Source organism: Microcaecilia unicolor, chromosome 2, assembly GCF_901765095.1.
Source record: "Microcaecilia unicolor chromosome 2, aMicUni1.1, whole genome shotgun sequence".
NCBI classification, from domain to species: Eukaryota; Metazoa; Chordata; class Amphibia; order Gymnophiona; family Siphonopidae; genus Microcaecilia; species Microcaecilia unicolor.
In genome coordinates, this window is record NC_044032.1 from 500,802,735 (window position 1) to 500,819,024 (window position 16,290).

Consider the following 16,290-nt stretch of genomic DNA (forward strand, 5'->3'; position numbering starts at 1 on the left):
ATGCACTCGAAGATCCCGGTGCCGATGCCGACGAAGAGCCCGAGAACAACACGTTCCACTGGGCTAGTCTCGCTACCTGAGTCCGCCTTTGAAGCCGGGAACACAGACTGCAGTTCTGAGGGCGGTGCTCGGCCCCCAGACACTGAAGACACGACGAGTGTCGATCAGTGAGCGAGATAACCCGGGCGCACTGGGTGCACTTCTTGAAGCCGCTGGAAGGCTTCGATGTCAGGGGCGGAAAAATCACGCCGGCGAAATCAAAGCCGAAATGGCGAAATTTGAAGCACCAAATTTAGAGGGAGAAAAATCTCGACCGAGGCCGAAAAAAAGGCCTACCCCGACGACGAAAGAAAACTTACCGGGGGCACAAAAGCTGGAAGTAACGGGGAGGATTTACACGAAACCCGGCGGGGGGTTTCCGGAGCACTTCCCGACTAGGACAAAGCTTTCCCGAAGGAAAAAAAACACGTTCAAACAAATTGGACGCGCGAGGTCGACTTTCCGGGGCTCGACACGGCGAAAACACGACCGTACCGAGTGCGGACAAAAGAAGACTGGCCGGCTCGAGCCGGTTTCGGGCGGGAAGGACGGCCGCGCATGCGCGGTGCGCGCGGGCGCGCGAGGGCTAGCAAAGGACTTTGCTAGTGAAGTTTCCGATTGGAGGGGCTGCCGTGGAACGTCACCCATCAGTGAGAACAAGCAGCCTGCTTGTCCTCGGAGATTGTACTTTTTCCGATGGCGACTCCCCGCCTATTAGGGTCAAAAGAAACAAACTGGGTGGACTGTCTATAGGGTTTTGTTCGCTCCATGTAAAAGGCCAATGCTCACTTACAGTCCAAGGTGTGCAACTTGTCCTCACCAGGGCGGGTGTGTGGACGGGGAAAAAATGTTGGCAAGACAATTGACTGCTTCAGATGGAACTCTGACACCACCTTCAGCAGGAACTTAGGGTGCGTGCAGAGGACTACTCTAAGATGAAACTTGATATAAGGTGCATGCACTACCAGGGCTTGGAGCTCACTGACTCTACGAGCTGAAGTAACTGCCACCAAAAAAATGACCTTCCAGGTCAAGTACTTCAGATGGCAGGAATTCAGTGGCTAAAAAGGAGCTTTCATCAGCTGGGTGAGAACGACGTTGAGATCCCATGACACTGGTGGAGGTTTGACAGGGGGCTTTGACAAAAGCAAACATCTCATAAAACGAACTAAAGGCTGTCCAAAGATAGGCTTACCCTCTACACGTTGATAAGCACTAATTGCACTAAGGTGAACCCTTATGGAGTTGGTCTTGAGAAGGTATTCAAGCAGGGTCCGTGTAAAACAAAAGAAAAAGGATCTAGTGCCTTGCTATCACACCAGACAGCAAACCTCCTCCATTTGAAAGAACACCACCTTTTCGTGGAATCTTTTTTGGAAGCAAGCAAGACCCGGGAGACGCCCTCTGAAAGAACCAAGGAGGTGAATTCTAAGCTCTCAACATACAGGCCATGAGAGCCAGAGACTGGAGGGGTGGGATGTAGAAGCAACCCCTCGTTCTGGGTGATAAGGGTCGGAAAACACTCCAATCTCCACGGTTCTTTGGAGGACAACTCCAGAAGAGGAGGGAACCAGATCTGACAAGGCCAAAAAGGTGCAATCAGAATCATGGTTCCACGGTCATGCTTGAGTTTCAGCAAAGTCTTCCCTACTAGAGGAATGGGAGGATAAGCATACAGAAGGCCTGTCCCCCAATGCAGGAGAAAGGCATCTGACGCTAGTCTGTCGTGGGCCTGAAGCCTGGAACAGAATTGAGGGACTTTGTGATTGATCTGAGTGGCAAAAATATCCACCGAGGGGGTGCCCTACTCTCGAAAGATCTTGTGGACAACGGTCATGTTTAGAGACCACTCGTGAGGTTGCATGACCCTGCTCAACCTGTCGGCCAGACTGTTTACGCCTGCCAGATACGTGGTCTGGAGAAACATGTCATGAAGGTGCGCCCAAAGCCACATCCTGACGGCTTCCTGACACAGAGGGCGAGATCCGGTGCCCCTCTGCTTGTTGGTGTAATATATAGCCACCTGATTGTCTGAATTAGAATGATTTGATTGGACAGCCGATCTCTGAAAGCCTTGAGAGCGTTCCAGATCGCTCGTAATTCCAAGAGGTTGATCTGAAGATCCTTTTCCTGAAAGGACAAAGCTCCTTGAGTGTGAAGTCCATCTACTTGAGCTCCTCACCCCAGGAGGGATGCATCCGTCGTCAGCACTTTTTGCAGCTGAGGAATTTGGAATGGACATCCCAAGGTCAAATTGGATCGAACGGTTCACCACTTAAGGGAACTGCAAAAGTCGGTGGAGAGATGGACCACATCCTCTAGATCCCCTGTGGCCTGGCACCACTGGGAAGCTAGGGTTGATTGAACTGATCTCATATGTAGGCGTGCTATGGGAGTCACATGAACTGTGGAAGCCATGTGCCCTAACAGTCAACATCTGCCGAGCTGTGATCTGTTGAAACGCTCGAGCCAAGGATACTAGGACCAGGAGATTGTCTGCCCTTGCCTGGGGATAATAAGCTCGAGGCGTCCATGTGTCCAGAGCTGCAATGAACTCCAATTTCTGAACCGGGACAAGGTGGGACTTGAGATAATTGATTACAAACCCCAGTAGCTCTAGCACTCGAATAGTCATCCACAGGGACTGTAGAGCGCCTGCCTCCGAGGTGCTCTTCACCAGCCAATCATCGAGATAAGGGAAAACATGCACTCCCAGTCTGCATAGCGATGCTGCAACAACTGCCAGGCACTTTGTGAAGACCCTGGGCGCAGACGCCAGGCCAAAGGGCAGTACACAGTACTGAAAGTGCCGAGTTCCCAACCGAAATCGAAGATACTTCCTGTGAGCTGGGAGTTTCGATATGTGTATGTAGGCATCCTTCAAGTCCAGAGAGCATAGCCAATCGTTTTCTTGAATCATGGGAAGAAGGGTGCCCAGGGAAACCATCCTGAACTTTTCTCGGACTAGGAATTTGTTCAAGGCTCTTAGGTCTAGGATGGGACGCATCCCCCGTTTTCTTTTGCACAAGGAAGTACCTGGAATAGAATTCCAGCCCTTCTTCCCCTGGTGGAATGGGTTCGACCGCATTGGCCTTGAGAAGGGCGGAGAGTTCCTCTGCAAGTACCTGCTTGTGCTGGGAGCTGAAGGATTGAGCTCCCGGTGGACAATTTGGAGGCATGGATTCCAGATTGAGAGTGTATCCTAACCGAAATATTTGAAGAACCAACCTGTCGGAGGTTATAAGAGGCCACCTTTGGTGAAAAAATATCAACCTCCCTCCGACCGGCAAGTCGTCCAGCACGGACACTTTTTCTGAGGCTATGCTTCTCTGGAGCCAGTCAAAAGCCCGTCCCTTGCTTTTGCTGGGGAGCCACAGGGGCCTTAGGTGCACGCCGTTGATGGGAACAAGCATGCTGGGACTGAGCCTGGACAGGCTGCCGAGAAGCAGGAGTGTACCTACGCCTATTGTAGGAATAGTGAGCACTCCTCTTCCCTCCAAAAAACCTCCTAGATGAGGAGGCGGTAGCAGAAGACAGGAGAGAGAATCCATAGCATCATGGTGCTTCTTGATCTGATCGACCGTGTCCTCTACTTTTTCTCCAAAAAGATTATTCCCCCGGCAAGAAATATCCGCCATTCGCTGCTGGGTCTTATGATCCAGGTCAGAGACACACAGCAATGAGTGTCTGCGCATCACTATACCTTGAGCAGCTACTCAGGATGCCACATCAAAAGTGTCGTAAGTACCCCTGGCCAGGAATTTGCAACACACCTTCTGCTGCCTGATCACCTGGTGTAAAGGTTCAGCGAGCTCTGGAGGAAGTGCTTCAACCAAACTGGACAGTTGCCTCACAGAGTTCCGCAAGTGGATGCTCGTGTACAGCTGGCATGTTTGGATCCCCTTACGTTCCTACCCGTAACCTCCGCTCTCAAGACAAATCCCTCCTCTCAGTACCCTTCTCCACCACCGCCAACTCCAGGCTCCGCCCTTTCTGCCTCGCCTCACCCCATGCTTGGAATAAACTCCCTGAGCCCATACGTCAAGCCCCCTCCCTGCCCATCTTCAAATCCTTACTCAAAGCCAGCTCTTCAATGTCGCCTTCGGCACCTAACCACTTTACCTCTATTCTAGACTGCCCCAAGTTGACATTTCGTCCTTTAGATTGTAAGCTCCTTTGAGCAGGGACTGTCCTTCTTTGTTAAACTGTACAGCGCTGCGTAACCCTAGTAGCGCTCTAGAAACGTTAAGTAGTAGTAGTAGTAGTATCTTGGCTGAGAGCCTAGCGGCCTCATACGTCTTTCTCCCAAAAGAATCCAAGGTCCTAGACTCTCTGCCTGGGGGCACCGATGCATAGTCTCTAGTGCTCTTGGCTTTTCTGAGAGTAGAATTCAACCCCATGGAATCGTGAGGTAGTTGGGCCTTCACCATAACTGGTTCTCCATGGACTCTGTACTGGGACTCAGCTTTTTTGGGGACTACTGGATTAGATAGAGAGAACGACCAGTTTCGCATAACTTCCCTGTGTGTGCTATATACAAGGGGGCCGTTGCAACCTCTGCGGGCAGAGAAGGATAGTCCAAGACCTCAAGCATCTCGGCCCTGGGCTCATCCACAACCTCCATAGGGAAGGAAATATCCTTAGACATTTCCCATACAAAGGAGGAAAAAGAAAGACTCTCAGGGGGAGACATCCTTCTTTCAATAGGCGGAGTAGGATCAGAGGGGACCCCACAGAACTCTTCTTCAGAAAAGTACCTAGGATCTTCCTCTTCCTCCCAGGAGCACTGATCATCAGTATCTGACAAAAGCTCTCTAAGAGCAGCCCAAACCAGAGCCTGTCTCGACGTCGAGGAACGACGGCCTCGAGGGGGATGTCGAGAAGTCGACTCCTGCCTGGACTGCAGCGAAGCTTCCTCCACCGATGTTGAGGGAGAATCGACCCGGGTGGCAGCAGACGCCGAGAGGACAGGAACCTCACCACAGGTGAAGGCCCAGATGCCGCTTCCACAGTTGATGCAGAAGGCGCAAGCACCCCCAACACAGACGCAGACTGGCGCAGCAATCCCTCCAGAAGCTCTGGAAGAAGGGCCCTGATGCACTCGTCGAGAGCCTCCATTGGGAAAGGCTGCAGGGCCGGTGTAGGAGTCGGTGGCAGAATCTGAGGGGGTTCGAAAGCCGGTACCAAGCTGCCAGAAGACCGACGCATCGGCACCTCCTGTATAGAGGAGGAGCGGTCCTCTCGGCGCAGACGCTTCTCGGGTGCCGAACCCCTCGGCTCCCCGGAGCTCTCGGTACCGTGCATGGAAGGAGAACAATGACGGTGCTTCTTAGCCTTCACTCTACGCCGGTCATCGAGACTCCTCAGTACCGAGGACGTGGAATCCTCACGCCTCCTCGGGGCTGGGTCCAACAAAGGTCGGTCCCGGGGGGGCTGCATAACAGTAGGCCTCAAGACAGGTGGAGACTCACTCGATGCCTCGCTGCTCCCAGTGTGATGTGGTCGTTCGGCAGCCATTACCTGCGCTCTCGAAGTCGATGCTTCCCTCGATGTTGACGCGATGTCGATGCCAACGTCGAAAGACCGGACCGATCAGCAAAAAGTCTTTCACGTTGAGCATCCCGAGACACTTGGGTCCGTTTTTTTCATTAGAGCGCACAGCTGCCAAATGTTCGGGCCCAAGGCACTGGAGACACCACACGTGGGGGTCGGTACCCGAGATGGTCCAGTTGCAACGAGTACAACTGTTGAAGTCGCTGGGAGTCCTCGATGACATGGACGGAAAAACGGCGGCTGCGAAATCAAAGGACTCGTTCATGCCAGATAAAAAGGCACAAAACAGGAAAACACGACCCGGCCGAGCAGCCTAAAATGCGGCCGCGACGAAAAAAAGGAAGGAAACAGTGACAAAAACTAAGAAATAAGGGGATAAAACTATATATATATATATATATATATATATATATATATATATTTATACACACATATATATATTTATACACATATATATATATATATATATATATATATACACACACATACATATTGTAAAAAGCTACTAAGGGAAGGAAAAAAGGAAAGAAAGGGGGAATGATAAATGCTAAATAACATCTCCTGAGCCAAAAAACTGAGCACACAGTGAAAAATACGTGTCACTCAATGATCGCGGACAAAAAGAAACAGAGGACACGCTCGCACCACTGGCGCGCATACACGGTTTGCTCTGCCCGTGCGCCGGTGCGTTCGAGAAGTTTTTGTTTTTTTGCTAGGAATTTGCCAGTTTCCTGGGCCGTCACGGACAACGACCCAATCGTGAGAACAAGCAGCCTGCTTGTCCTCGGAGAAGGCTGTAAATCACTACCTCTCTACACTTTCTTCAGGTTATCCCCTTCAACACGTCGGCTGTTCTCTTCCCCCCCAACACAAGCCTGTTACCTCCTCCCCTGGCTGCTGTTCACACTACAAGCCTCCTTACAGTCTCCCTCCTAAACGCATCCCCTTACCCTCTGTTATCTATAGCTATACAACACATGCCCCAACCCTTCTTCCACATGTCCCCCTTATCCTGTCATTAGCTCCCCCCCAATCCCTACCCGTCTCCTCCAGCTATCTCAATGGTTACCAAACTTTTTCGGTTCACAACACCCTTCGTGTCCAAGCAATTTTTTGTGGCACACCCCTCCCCCCCATCTTTTTCTCTGCACAAACATAATAGTGCTAGGGTGTCCCTATAACCAGCACCTCCAAATGACACACTGATTACAATTTACTACTCTACCTATGAAAAGTTATTCCGTTATTATACTTCCTCTACTAGGTTTGCATGCTTTGTTTTAAATGGGTAGGGGAAACAGACTGCCCTACTGGCTTCTACTTTTTGACTTCATCCTGTCTGTTTTTTCATACAACCTCCTTAGCAGCAAAAGCAAGTCCCGAAGGCTGCTTACTCTGTGTCCCCAATGGCTGCGACAAAAACCACAAAAGCTTCAGACATGTGTGGTTGGCTCTGCTGGTCCTCTGCCCCCGCTAACATTAACTTCCAGTTCCGGGGGCAGAGGACCAGCAGAACTGATAGCACTTGCTTGAAGGCTGCTGAAGCACTGCACTTGCTTTTTTGTTGTTTTGTCGCCAGTGCTGTCTGCAGTAGCAGTCTGGGTGTTGGTGGGAGGTCAGGATTTGCTGCAGCACCCCAGAGAGTTCGCTGAAGCACCAGGGTGTCGCGGCGCACAATTTGGGAACCGTTGCTTTAAACTCTTGCTTCTCTAGCAAGTACTTTCCTCAGCTTCTCTCCTTGAAGTCCATCTCTCCAACCTACCTCCCAGTACTCTTGGTGCACAATGTGGCTTTCTGCTCAAATACAACTGGTGCCTCTGCACTTCTTAGCCCTAGTACAGCGTGATCAGTGTGGTACTCCAACTCCAGCACTGTTCACCAAATCCTGCAAGGACTATGTAGGGGTATTTTCCTGCTATCTCACCTTTGCTGGTCTGGGGCCTATACAAGCCTGAACCATTCTTTTATAACCAACTAGTGGAACCAAGCCCGTTTCATCAACAATGAAACAGGCCCTAGGAAGGCTCTTGTGTAAGCGTTTTCTCTCTCCCCTGCCCTCCCCTCCATGTCCAGCAATTCTTCCCTCCCCTCCCATCCCCTCCATGTCCAGCGATTCTCCTCTTCCCTGCCCTCCCATCTGTGTCCCGCGATTCTCTCCTCCCATCCCATCCATCGATTCTCCTCTGCCCTGCCCTCCCCTCGATGTCCCACGATTCTCTCCTCCCCTCCATGTCCAGCGATTTGTACCTGAACGTTCGTTGGCTGGCTTCCGTTCGTAACATCCTGACGTCAGCTCGCCTCCAGTGTTCCCTTCCCTCTTACTGTTCCGCCCTCCTCCGATGACATTATGTCTTTACGTGAGGGCTGAACAGTGAGAGGGAAGGGAACGCTTGGAGGCTTGCTGACATCAGGAGAGGTTACGAACCCAGCCAGCCAGCCAGCAAACGCTGGAGGAACAAATTATTATATAGGATATGGATTTTACAGCCTGTGACCTGAATACATCTGTAACCATCAGAAACCAGCTTTACTACAAAGGAACATTACTGCTGGGCATACCATAACTTCATCCAAGGACACATTGTTTGCTGCAAACTAGCCTCCAGTTATCTCCTGGGAAGAGCAGAGGAGCATAACTCACAGAGACAGATGGCTACAGGACTACAAGACCCAACAGGGAGGTTTGCTGCAGTCTGATAAGATTTTCTTTGCTAAGAACAAGGCCTCTCTTCATGACCATGAATTCTGCTGGACAGAATTACACCATTGCGATTGGCATCTTTCTGAGTCAGATGATACCTAAGGACCAATGTAGGACTGAAGAGGAGGAAGAGAAAGGAGAAGACCAGAAGACTTGTGGGTGAATAGATTGCACTGGAGAGACAGAGAGCAAGAGTGAGTTTCTAAACACACCAGTGAACTGCATACCTTGTAACCAACTGACAAGGTTAGCTCTGCTACAATACTAGGCCTATCCGAAAAACTGTTATCAGTATTGGAATACAGACCTTGGATTTTATTCCTGGACTGGAAGAGACACGCAGAGGCTTCTGCTACAGTCTCAAGGAGAAATCTGATTCTGCCCTACTGGACGCCTGTAATAAGGACTGCAGGGTAAGAGACGAGTTTTACTACCTACAGCAGGGGATTAGTTAGTCCAAGGTTTGGACTGTGAAAGACTTTTTTCAGGAATGGTGGCCGGTGAATTATTAGCTAAGTGTATATTTTGCACAAGACATATTAGTTGTGCAAGTTCTCATAATAATTTTTAGGATATTAGTTGTATGAATAGTTGTATTATCTCTTGTCCGTATAGTATATTTGGCTAATCATATATCTTTGTAAATATAGATCTTGGTGATAATCTATTTTTGATAGAACAATCTTATTTTTGTAATTTGCTTTGAATTTGCTACATATTTTTATATTGTCTAATAAATAATAATTTCTTTCTGTGGCATTATTCCTTTCACTGGTACAGCTACTTATTAGAAAAGGGCCAATTAGGTACTGCCATATCCCTGAGCAAACGAGTCCAGAATAATTGCTTTTGTGTATGAGTATCTGATATAAAAGTACCTACAACTAGGCACCACGATGATGTCTCTATAAGAGTTATGCAATGCAGAAAGGCCATGGCAGCAGCTGCATTTGAACTATGGTTCCACCTCCCACTGACTTGAGACATTCCCAGGGGAATTTTTGGACAAATTCTGCAATGCATGGTTACACCATCTTATACAAATTATACTGTCAAGATTAAGACTGTTTCCAGACTGTAGATATATTTTAAACCACATTAATTTGTCAAGGTGTTCAGCTTCTAGCCAGTTTCTCATCTTAGGTGATTCAGTTTGAATGCCATTAAAACTATCGTTGTTGCACTGGAAGGTTGAAAAGTGCCAGAGTAGAAAATATAATTCAGTAAACTGTTTCCATTGCCATGAGAAAATTAGTATGTTGACAAATGTTTTTACCAGTCCACTTTTCCTTTTCTCTGACTTAACAAAATTATGAATGCTGTTCAGAATTAATTTTCAAAGGGAGATTTTGTCTTTAAAAAAAATGCTGTATCTGCTAGACAATCTGGTAAGCTGAGGCAAATTTGTACAAATTGGATCAAGTTAACAAAGCAGTCTTTACCAAATAAAATTTCTTTCAAGAATGGTCTATCTGAATGATATGTCTGATTAATAAACTGAAGAATGGAAGCTGTGTTAACAGAAACACTAAAAGATGACAACAATTGTACTACAGCTTCACAGAAACAAACCTTTACTCCAAGATACTGAAACCTTAGCTTCCCGATTTTTGTTCTTGCAAACTGAAATGCTTTTACAGTTGCAAAGGAACTTTTGAAGAGTTTAGATAAATGGTTTTCAACCCAGTCCTCAGGGATCACCAGACCAGTTGGGTTTTCAGGATATCCAGAATGAATATGTATAAGAGAGATCTGCATATGACTGGGCTGTAAACCACTGAACTAGATCAAGGAAAACCAATGCTATTTAATGAGAAATTAGACCTTACCTGCTAATTTGTTTTCCTTTAGTCCCTCCGGACAGGCCCAGCGACTGACTGATGGGTTATGCACACCTTCCAGTAGGTGGAGACAGACTTCTGACTCATCAGAGATAGCCAGTAAGAGCCCTTGTCAGATAGTAGAGTCCAGTATACAGTAGCAAAGCAGAAGAAAGGAAAAAGACCTCAAACATACTGTGCACCCGGGAACCTGAACAGCCAGAGATATGAAAATATCTGTGCAACAAGGCGGAAGTACATCGCTCTCCACAGGCATCAAAGAATAACAAAGATTTTTTTAACTCATTTTTTTAAAAACAATAAAGATACACAGAACAACCGCTGCAATCTCAAGAAAGGATAAACAGGCTAAAGCCAACTATAAAAACACACTGTAAGTTGGGGGGGGGGGGGGGGGGGTCTGGGCCAGTACGGAGGGACTAAAGGAAAGCAAATTAGCAGGTAAGGTCTAATTTCTCATTCCTTAGCATCCCTCCGGACCGGCCCAGCGACTGACTGATGGGAAGTAACAGAGCAGTGAAATTATGGGTGGGACCCCAGCAGCACCGCTGTAAGCACTTGTGCCCCAAAAGCGGAGTCTTGCCGAGCCTGTACATCTAATCTGTAATGCCTAGCAAATGAATGCAAGGAAGACCAAGTCACCGCTCTGCAAATTTTAAGCGGAGGAACCAAAGAACACTCAGCCCAAGAAGCAGCTTGACCTCTGGTAGAGTGAGCCTTAACTCCCCCAGGAGCTGGCTTACTAGCCAAAAGATATGCCGAAGCTATCATCTCCTTGAGCCAACGAGAAATAGTGGATTTGGAAGCCACCAACCCTTTCCGGGCTCCCCCCATAAGGACGAACAAGCGATCCATTTGCCGAAACTCCTCTGTAATCTTCAGGTAGAGTTTGAGAGCCCTTCTAACATCTAGACACTTAAGGCGACGCTGCTCCTCCGAACCTGAGGAGGACCCTAGGACTGGCAAAATCACCGACTGAGAAACATGACAAGAATTTGGAAAGAAAGGAAGGAACCGGTCGCAACACCACTCTATCCGTTGTGAACTCCAAAAACGGCAACCGACAGGAAAGGGCCTGCAACTCCAACACTCTCCGAGCTGACGCAATCGCCACGAGAAAAACTACCTTAAGAGTAAGGTCCTTCAATGTGCAGGAAACTAGAGGCTGAAAGGGAGTACGAGACAAAGCTGAAAGAACCAAATTAAGATCCCACAAAGGAAAAATAGACCGCGCGTTAGGCCGCAGAAGACTCTCCCCCCCCCCCCCTGCAGAAAATGCAGAACATCTGGATGAAAGGCCAGGGACTTACCTAGAATCCGACCCCTGAAGCAAGCTAAAGCTGCGACCTGCACCTTAAGCGAGGACAAAGCTAACCCCTTATCAAGACCCCGCTGCAAAAAAATCCAGAATCTTTGAAACAGAAGCGCAAAAAGGAGAAACCCCTGCGCGCTCACACCACTCCTCAAAAATTCTCCACGTTCTGATATAATTGAGAGAAGTGGAACGATGTCGAGACTTGAACATAGTGGAAATCACTCCAGACGAGTAACCTCTTTTAGTCAACCGCGCCCGCTCAATAGCCAAGCCGTAAGACAAAATCGACTGGGGTCTGGATGACAAACAGGACCCTGCATCAACAACTCCAGGAAGACCAGGAATCGTACAGGAGGCCCGACCAGCAGACAGCAAAGATCGGCATACCAAGGCCTGCGCGGCCAGTCTGGGGCTATCAAGATCACTCGACCCCTGTAGGCCTCTACCTTCTGGATTAGGCATACCAACAGTGGCCACGGAGGGAAGGCATAGAGAAGACCCTCCGGCCACTGTTGAAGGAGTGCATCGATTCCTTGTGACTTGGGATCCCTCCAGCGACTGAAGAACTTTGGGACCTTCGCGTTGGCTGCTGAGGCGAAAAGATCCAGGACTGGAAGACCCCAGCAATGCAGGATTAGCTGGAATGCATCTGAACCTAGAGCCCACTCCCCGGGATCCAGAGTAGTGCGACTGAGAAAATCCGCCTGTACATTTTCCACTCCTGCTACGTGAGGCACCGACAGGGCCATCAGATGGAACTCTGCCCAGTCCAGGAGAAGCACAGCTTCCTGCTGCAAAGGAAGACTTTTTGTCCCTCCTTGATGATTGACATAAGCCACCACCGTGGCGTTTTCGGACATGATGCACACTTCCTGGCTTTCTAGCAGGGGAGAAAAACCCCCGAGCGCTAAGCGAATTGCCCACAGCTCCAAGAGGTTGATGGAACTGGTCGCCTCCTCCGGTGACAAGAGCCCCTGCGCACATTGACTCAGACATTGAGCTCCCCAGCCTTTCAGACTGGCATCTCTCATAACCACCGTCCACTGTGGAGCATTGGGTAGCATGCCTTTGGATAGATGGGATGTCGGAAGCCACCATCGTAGAGCATTCCGCTCTCGAGTCGGGAGCGGTAGCTTTTTCCAAAGAGAGTGTCTCTGAGGAGACCACCAAGATAGGAGGTATGCCTGGAGCGACCGCATGTGAGCCCTGGCCCAGGGAACAGTCTATCTTAGCTGCCATAGATCCTAGAACCTGAAGATAGTCTTGCCGATGCCCGGCGGATCAGAATCTGCAACTTGAGAATTCGGGCTTCCGTCAAGAAGACTCGACCCTTCAAAGTGTCAAAACGCACCCCCAAATAATCCAGCAACTGAGAGGGGAGCAAGCGACTTTTGGAAATTGACTATCCATCCGAGAGATTGCAGGAATTGTAGCACTCTGTCCGTGACTTGCCGACTCTCCTGAAACGGCCCGAATGAGCCAATCGTCCCGATATGGATGAACAAGAACTCCCTCTTTGTGGAGAGCTGCTACCACCACGACCATCACCTTGGTAAATGTCCTGGGAGCTGTCGCCAAACCAAACAGCAATGCCCGAAATTGGAAATGCTGGCCAAGAATGGCAAAACGCAAGTAGCATTGGTGTAAGGGACGGATGGGAATATGAAGATAAGCTTCTGTTAGATCTAAAGCTGTCAGAAATTCTCCAGTCCTGACCGCTAGGATAAATGACCGTAGAGTATCCATACGAAAAGCGGATACCTTGAGAGCTCAATTGACCGCTTTGAGATCCAGAGTCTTCGAATCCCTGAGATCCTTCACCAACCTCTCCAAATCTTCCCCAAATAAGAGTTTACCCTTAAAGGGGAGCTGAACCAGCTGCTGCTTAGAGGCAGCGATAGCCGCCCAATGGTGCAACCACAGCAAATTAACAGCCCATAACCGTCAAAGACATCTGTTTGGCCGACACTCATACAAAATCATACGAGTCTAATAAATAGGCAAGATCCATCTCCACATCTGGCAATTCCAGATCAAGCGAAGCACCAGAATCCTGAAAGGAATCTGCAAACTGCTGCACCAAACTAAGGCACACTTGAGCAGCATACGAACTGTATACAGCTGCCTGCAGAGAGAGAGCAGAGACCTCAAAGGGAAGTTTCAAAGCAAACTCCAGCTTTTGATCTTGGACATCCTTCAGTGCCATTCCACCTTCCACTGGTAGAGTGGTCTTTTTAGCAACTGCTGCCACCAACAAATCCACCTTAGATAAGCACAGCTTATCCAGCTGTCGCAGAAATAGGATACAAACGCATTATCGCCTTTGTCACCCAAAGGGGAGCATCCGGGGTGAACCACTGAGCAGAAATGCGTTCCCACATTGCCTCATGCACAGGGAAAGATTTAGGCAGCCACCTATTACTTGCCATTTTTGGATTAGACAAGGCAGATGTCTCTGATTCAGTGGATGAGATATTCAGCATCCGAAGAGCCTCAGTGAAAAAATTTGACAACTCCTCCTTATGAAATAAGCAAACCACGGTGGGATCATCCAGTTCCTCAGAAAAAAAACAAAAAACAGTTCTCCCTCCTCTAAGTCCTCCTGCAACTGGATAGCTATAGGCAGCTCAGAAAAATTACCCTCTGGACCACACACTTAACCCTCAATTGCCCCAGGTACAAAATAAGAACTTGTATATAGTATTTAAACCGCTTTGATTGTACCCACACAAAGGCAGTATTATCAAGTCCCATTCTCTTTCCCTTTGGAGGAGATGAAAATGGGGGGGGGGGGGGGGGGGGAGCAAAGAATCACACTTCAAGCCTGAAAAGACCGGTCTCTGCTTAAGCACAGGCTCCAAAAGAGATGACTGGAGGGCAGGGAGCAATGCAGGAGATCTTCCCAACCTGGGAGACTACAGCCTTATCAGGACCCCGCAACCTGACTGCTTCAAAAAGGGAAAATTAGGTTCTTACTTTGGTAATTTTCTTTCCTTTAGTCATAGCAGATGAATCCATTACGAATGGGTTGTGTCCATCAACCAGCAGGGGAAGATAGAGAGCACTGAAAAACCATAGTGCCTCATGGCCAGCTAACTCCATCTGCCTCTTCAGTATTTGAAGCTTCCAAAGCAGTGTTACACCGCAAAGTAGCATAACATGAACTTTCCTCACAGCGGATGAACGCCCCAGAACAGGAGCAACAACACAAAGGAGGGACGAACTCAACCTCCTGTAACAGAACAGAAATCCTGAAGACTGTTTTCCAACTTCTCCGAATGAAGGAACATATCTACAGGAAAAACTGAACATAAAACAACATCAATCACACAATGAATCACTGAGGGAGGGCTCATGGATTCATCTGCTATGACTAAAGGAAAGAAAATTACCAAGGTAAGAACCTAATTTTCCTTTCCTTGTCATCAAGCAGATGAATCCATTACGAATGGGATGTATCCAAGCAATCCCTAGATAGGGTGGGAACAAGCCACACCATGCGCCAGCACTTGTGCTCCAAAATGCGCGTCTCTCCTGGCAGCTACATCCAGCCTGTAATGTCGGGCAAGAGAGAGCTTAGAAGCCCATGTCGCTGCACTGCGTATCTCTTGAAGAGAGTGTGCTCCAGTTTCAGCTCAAGAAGAGGAAATCGCTCTTGTGGAATGTGCCTTGAAGGCTTCAGGCGGAGGCCAGCCAGACAGCAGACAGGCTGAAAAAATAGCTTCCTTGAGCCAACGGGCTATAGTGGCTTTAGATGCTGAGGACCCTCTGCGCGGACCTGATAACAGGACAAAAAGATAATCAGAGGTCCTAAAAGCATTTGACATGCGCAGATACTGCAACAGAGCCCTTCGCACATCTAGAAGGTGCAATTGCCCAAAGGCTTCTGAAAAAGGAAGGCAGGAAAATAGGCTGGTTTAGGTGAAATGCTGAAACCACCTTAGGCAGGAAGGAAGGCACCATATGTATCATAACTCCGGACTCTGAGAATGCAGAAAAGGGTCTCGACAGGACAGCGCCTGGAGCTCAGACACCCTTCTTGCCGAAGTAATGGCCACCAAAAAGACCGTCTTTAGGGTCACATCCTTCTCTGAAGCTCGCCTTAGCGGCTCGAAGGGCAAACACTGAAGGACCTTTAAAACTAACCTCAGGTTCCAGGCCAGACACGGAGCCCGCACGGGAGGACGGAGCCGAAGCACCCCTCTAAGAAACCGTGCCACATCCGGATAAGCAGCCAGGGAGAGGCCAGCGACCTTCCCTCGAAAACATGCTAAGGCTGCCACTTGAACACGCAGGGAATTATAGGCAAGGCCTTTTTTTAAACCATCCTGCAAAAAGTCAAGTATCGGCAAAACACAAGCCCGCATGGGTGTAATCGCTTTTAGCAGCACACCAAGAGGCATATTTTCAAAGCACTTAGCCTTCCAAAGTTCCATAGGTTTCTATGGAACTTTGGAAGGCTAAGTGCTTGAAAACATGCTTCCAAGCCTCAAATTGGCGCCAAATCCTGGCATAAGCCACAGAAGTGGAACGCTTGCGGGCCTGTAGGAGAGTGGAAATGACTTTACTGGAATAACCCTTGTCTCTCAATTGCGCCCTCTCAATAGCCATGCCGTAAGACCAAAACGGCAAGCATCCTCCATGGTCACAGGTCCCTGTGACAACAAATTCGGTACCAGAGGCAAAGGAAGGGGAGCCTCTACCAGCATCCGCCGGAGGTCCGCATACCACGGCCTCCTGGGTCAATCCAGGGCAATGAGAACCACCTCTCCTTGATGTAGCCAAATCCGCAGGAGTACTCGCCCTATCAAGGGCCATGGAGGGAACACATACAGGAGGGC

The 16,290-nt window shown here is 48.9% G+C and overlaps 1 protein-coding gene across 1 annotated transcript in view; it reads right to left on the reverse strand.

The window, feature by feature from the left end:
• Nucleotides 1–16,290, reverse strand: part of KIAA0232 (KIAA0232 ortholog) — a 323,689-nt gene that overhangs the window by 221,969 nt on the left and 85,430 nt on the right. Inside the window, 2 exon segments of the mRNA XM_030192183.1 lie at nucleotides 11,445–11,526; nucleotides 13,425–13,574. Of these exon segments, the coding sequence (XP_030048043.1) occupies nucleotides 11,445–11,526; nucleotides 13,425–13,574 (232 nt within the window).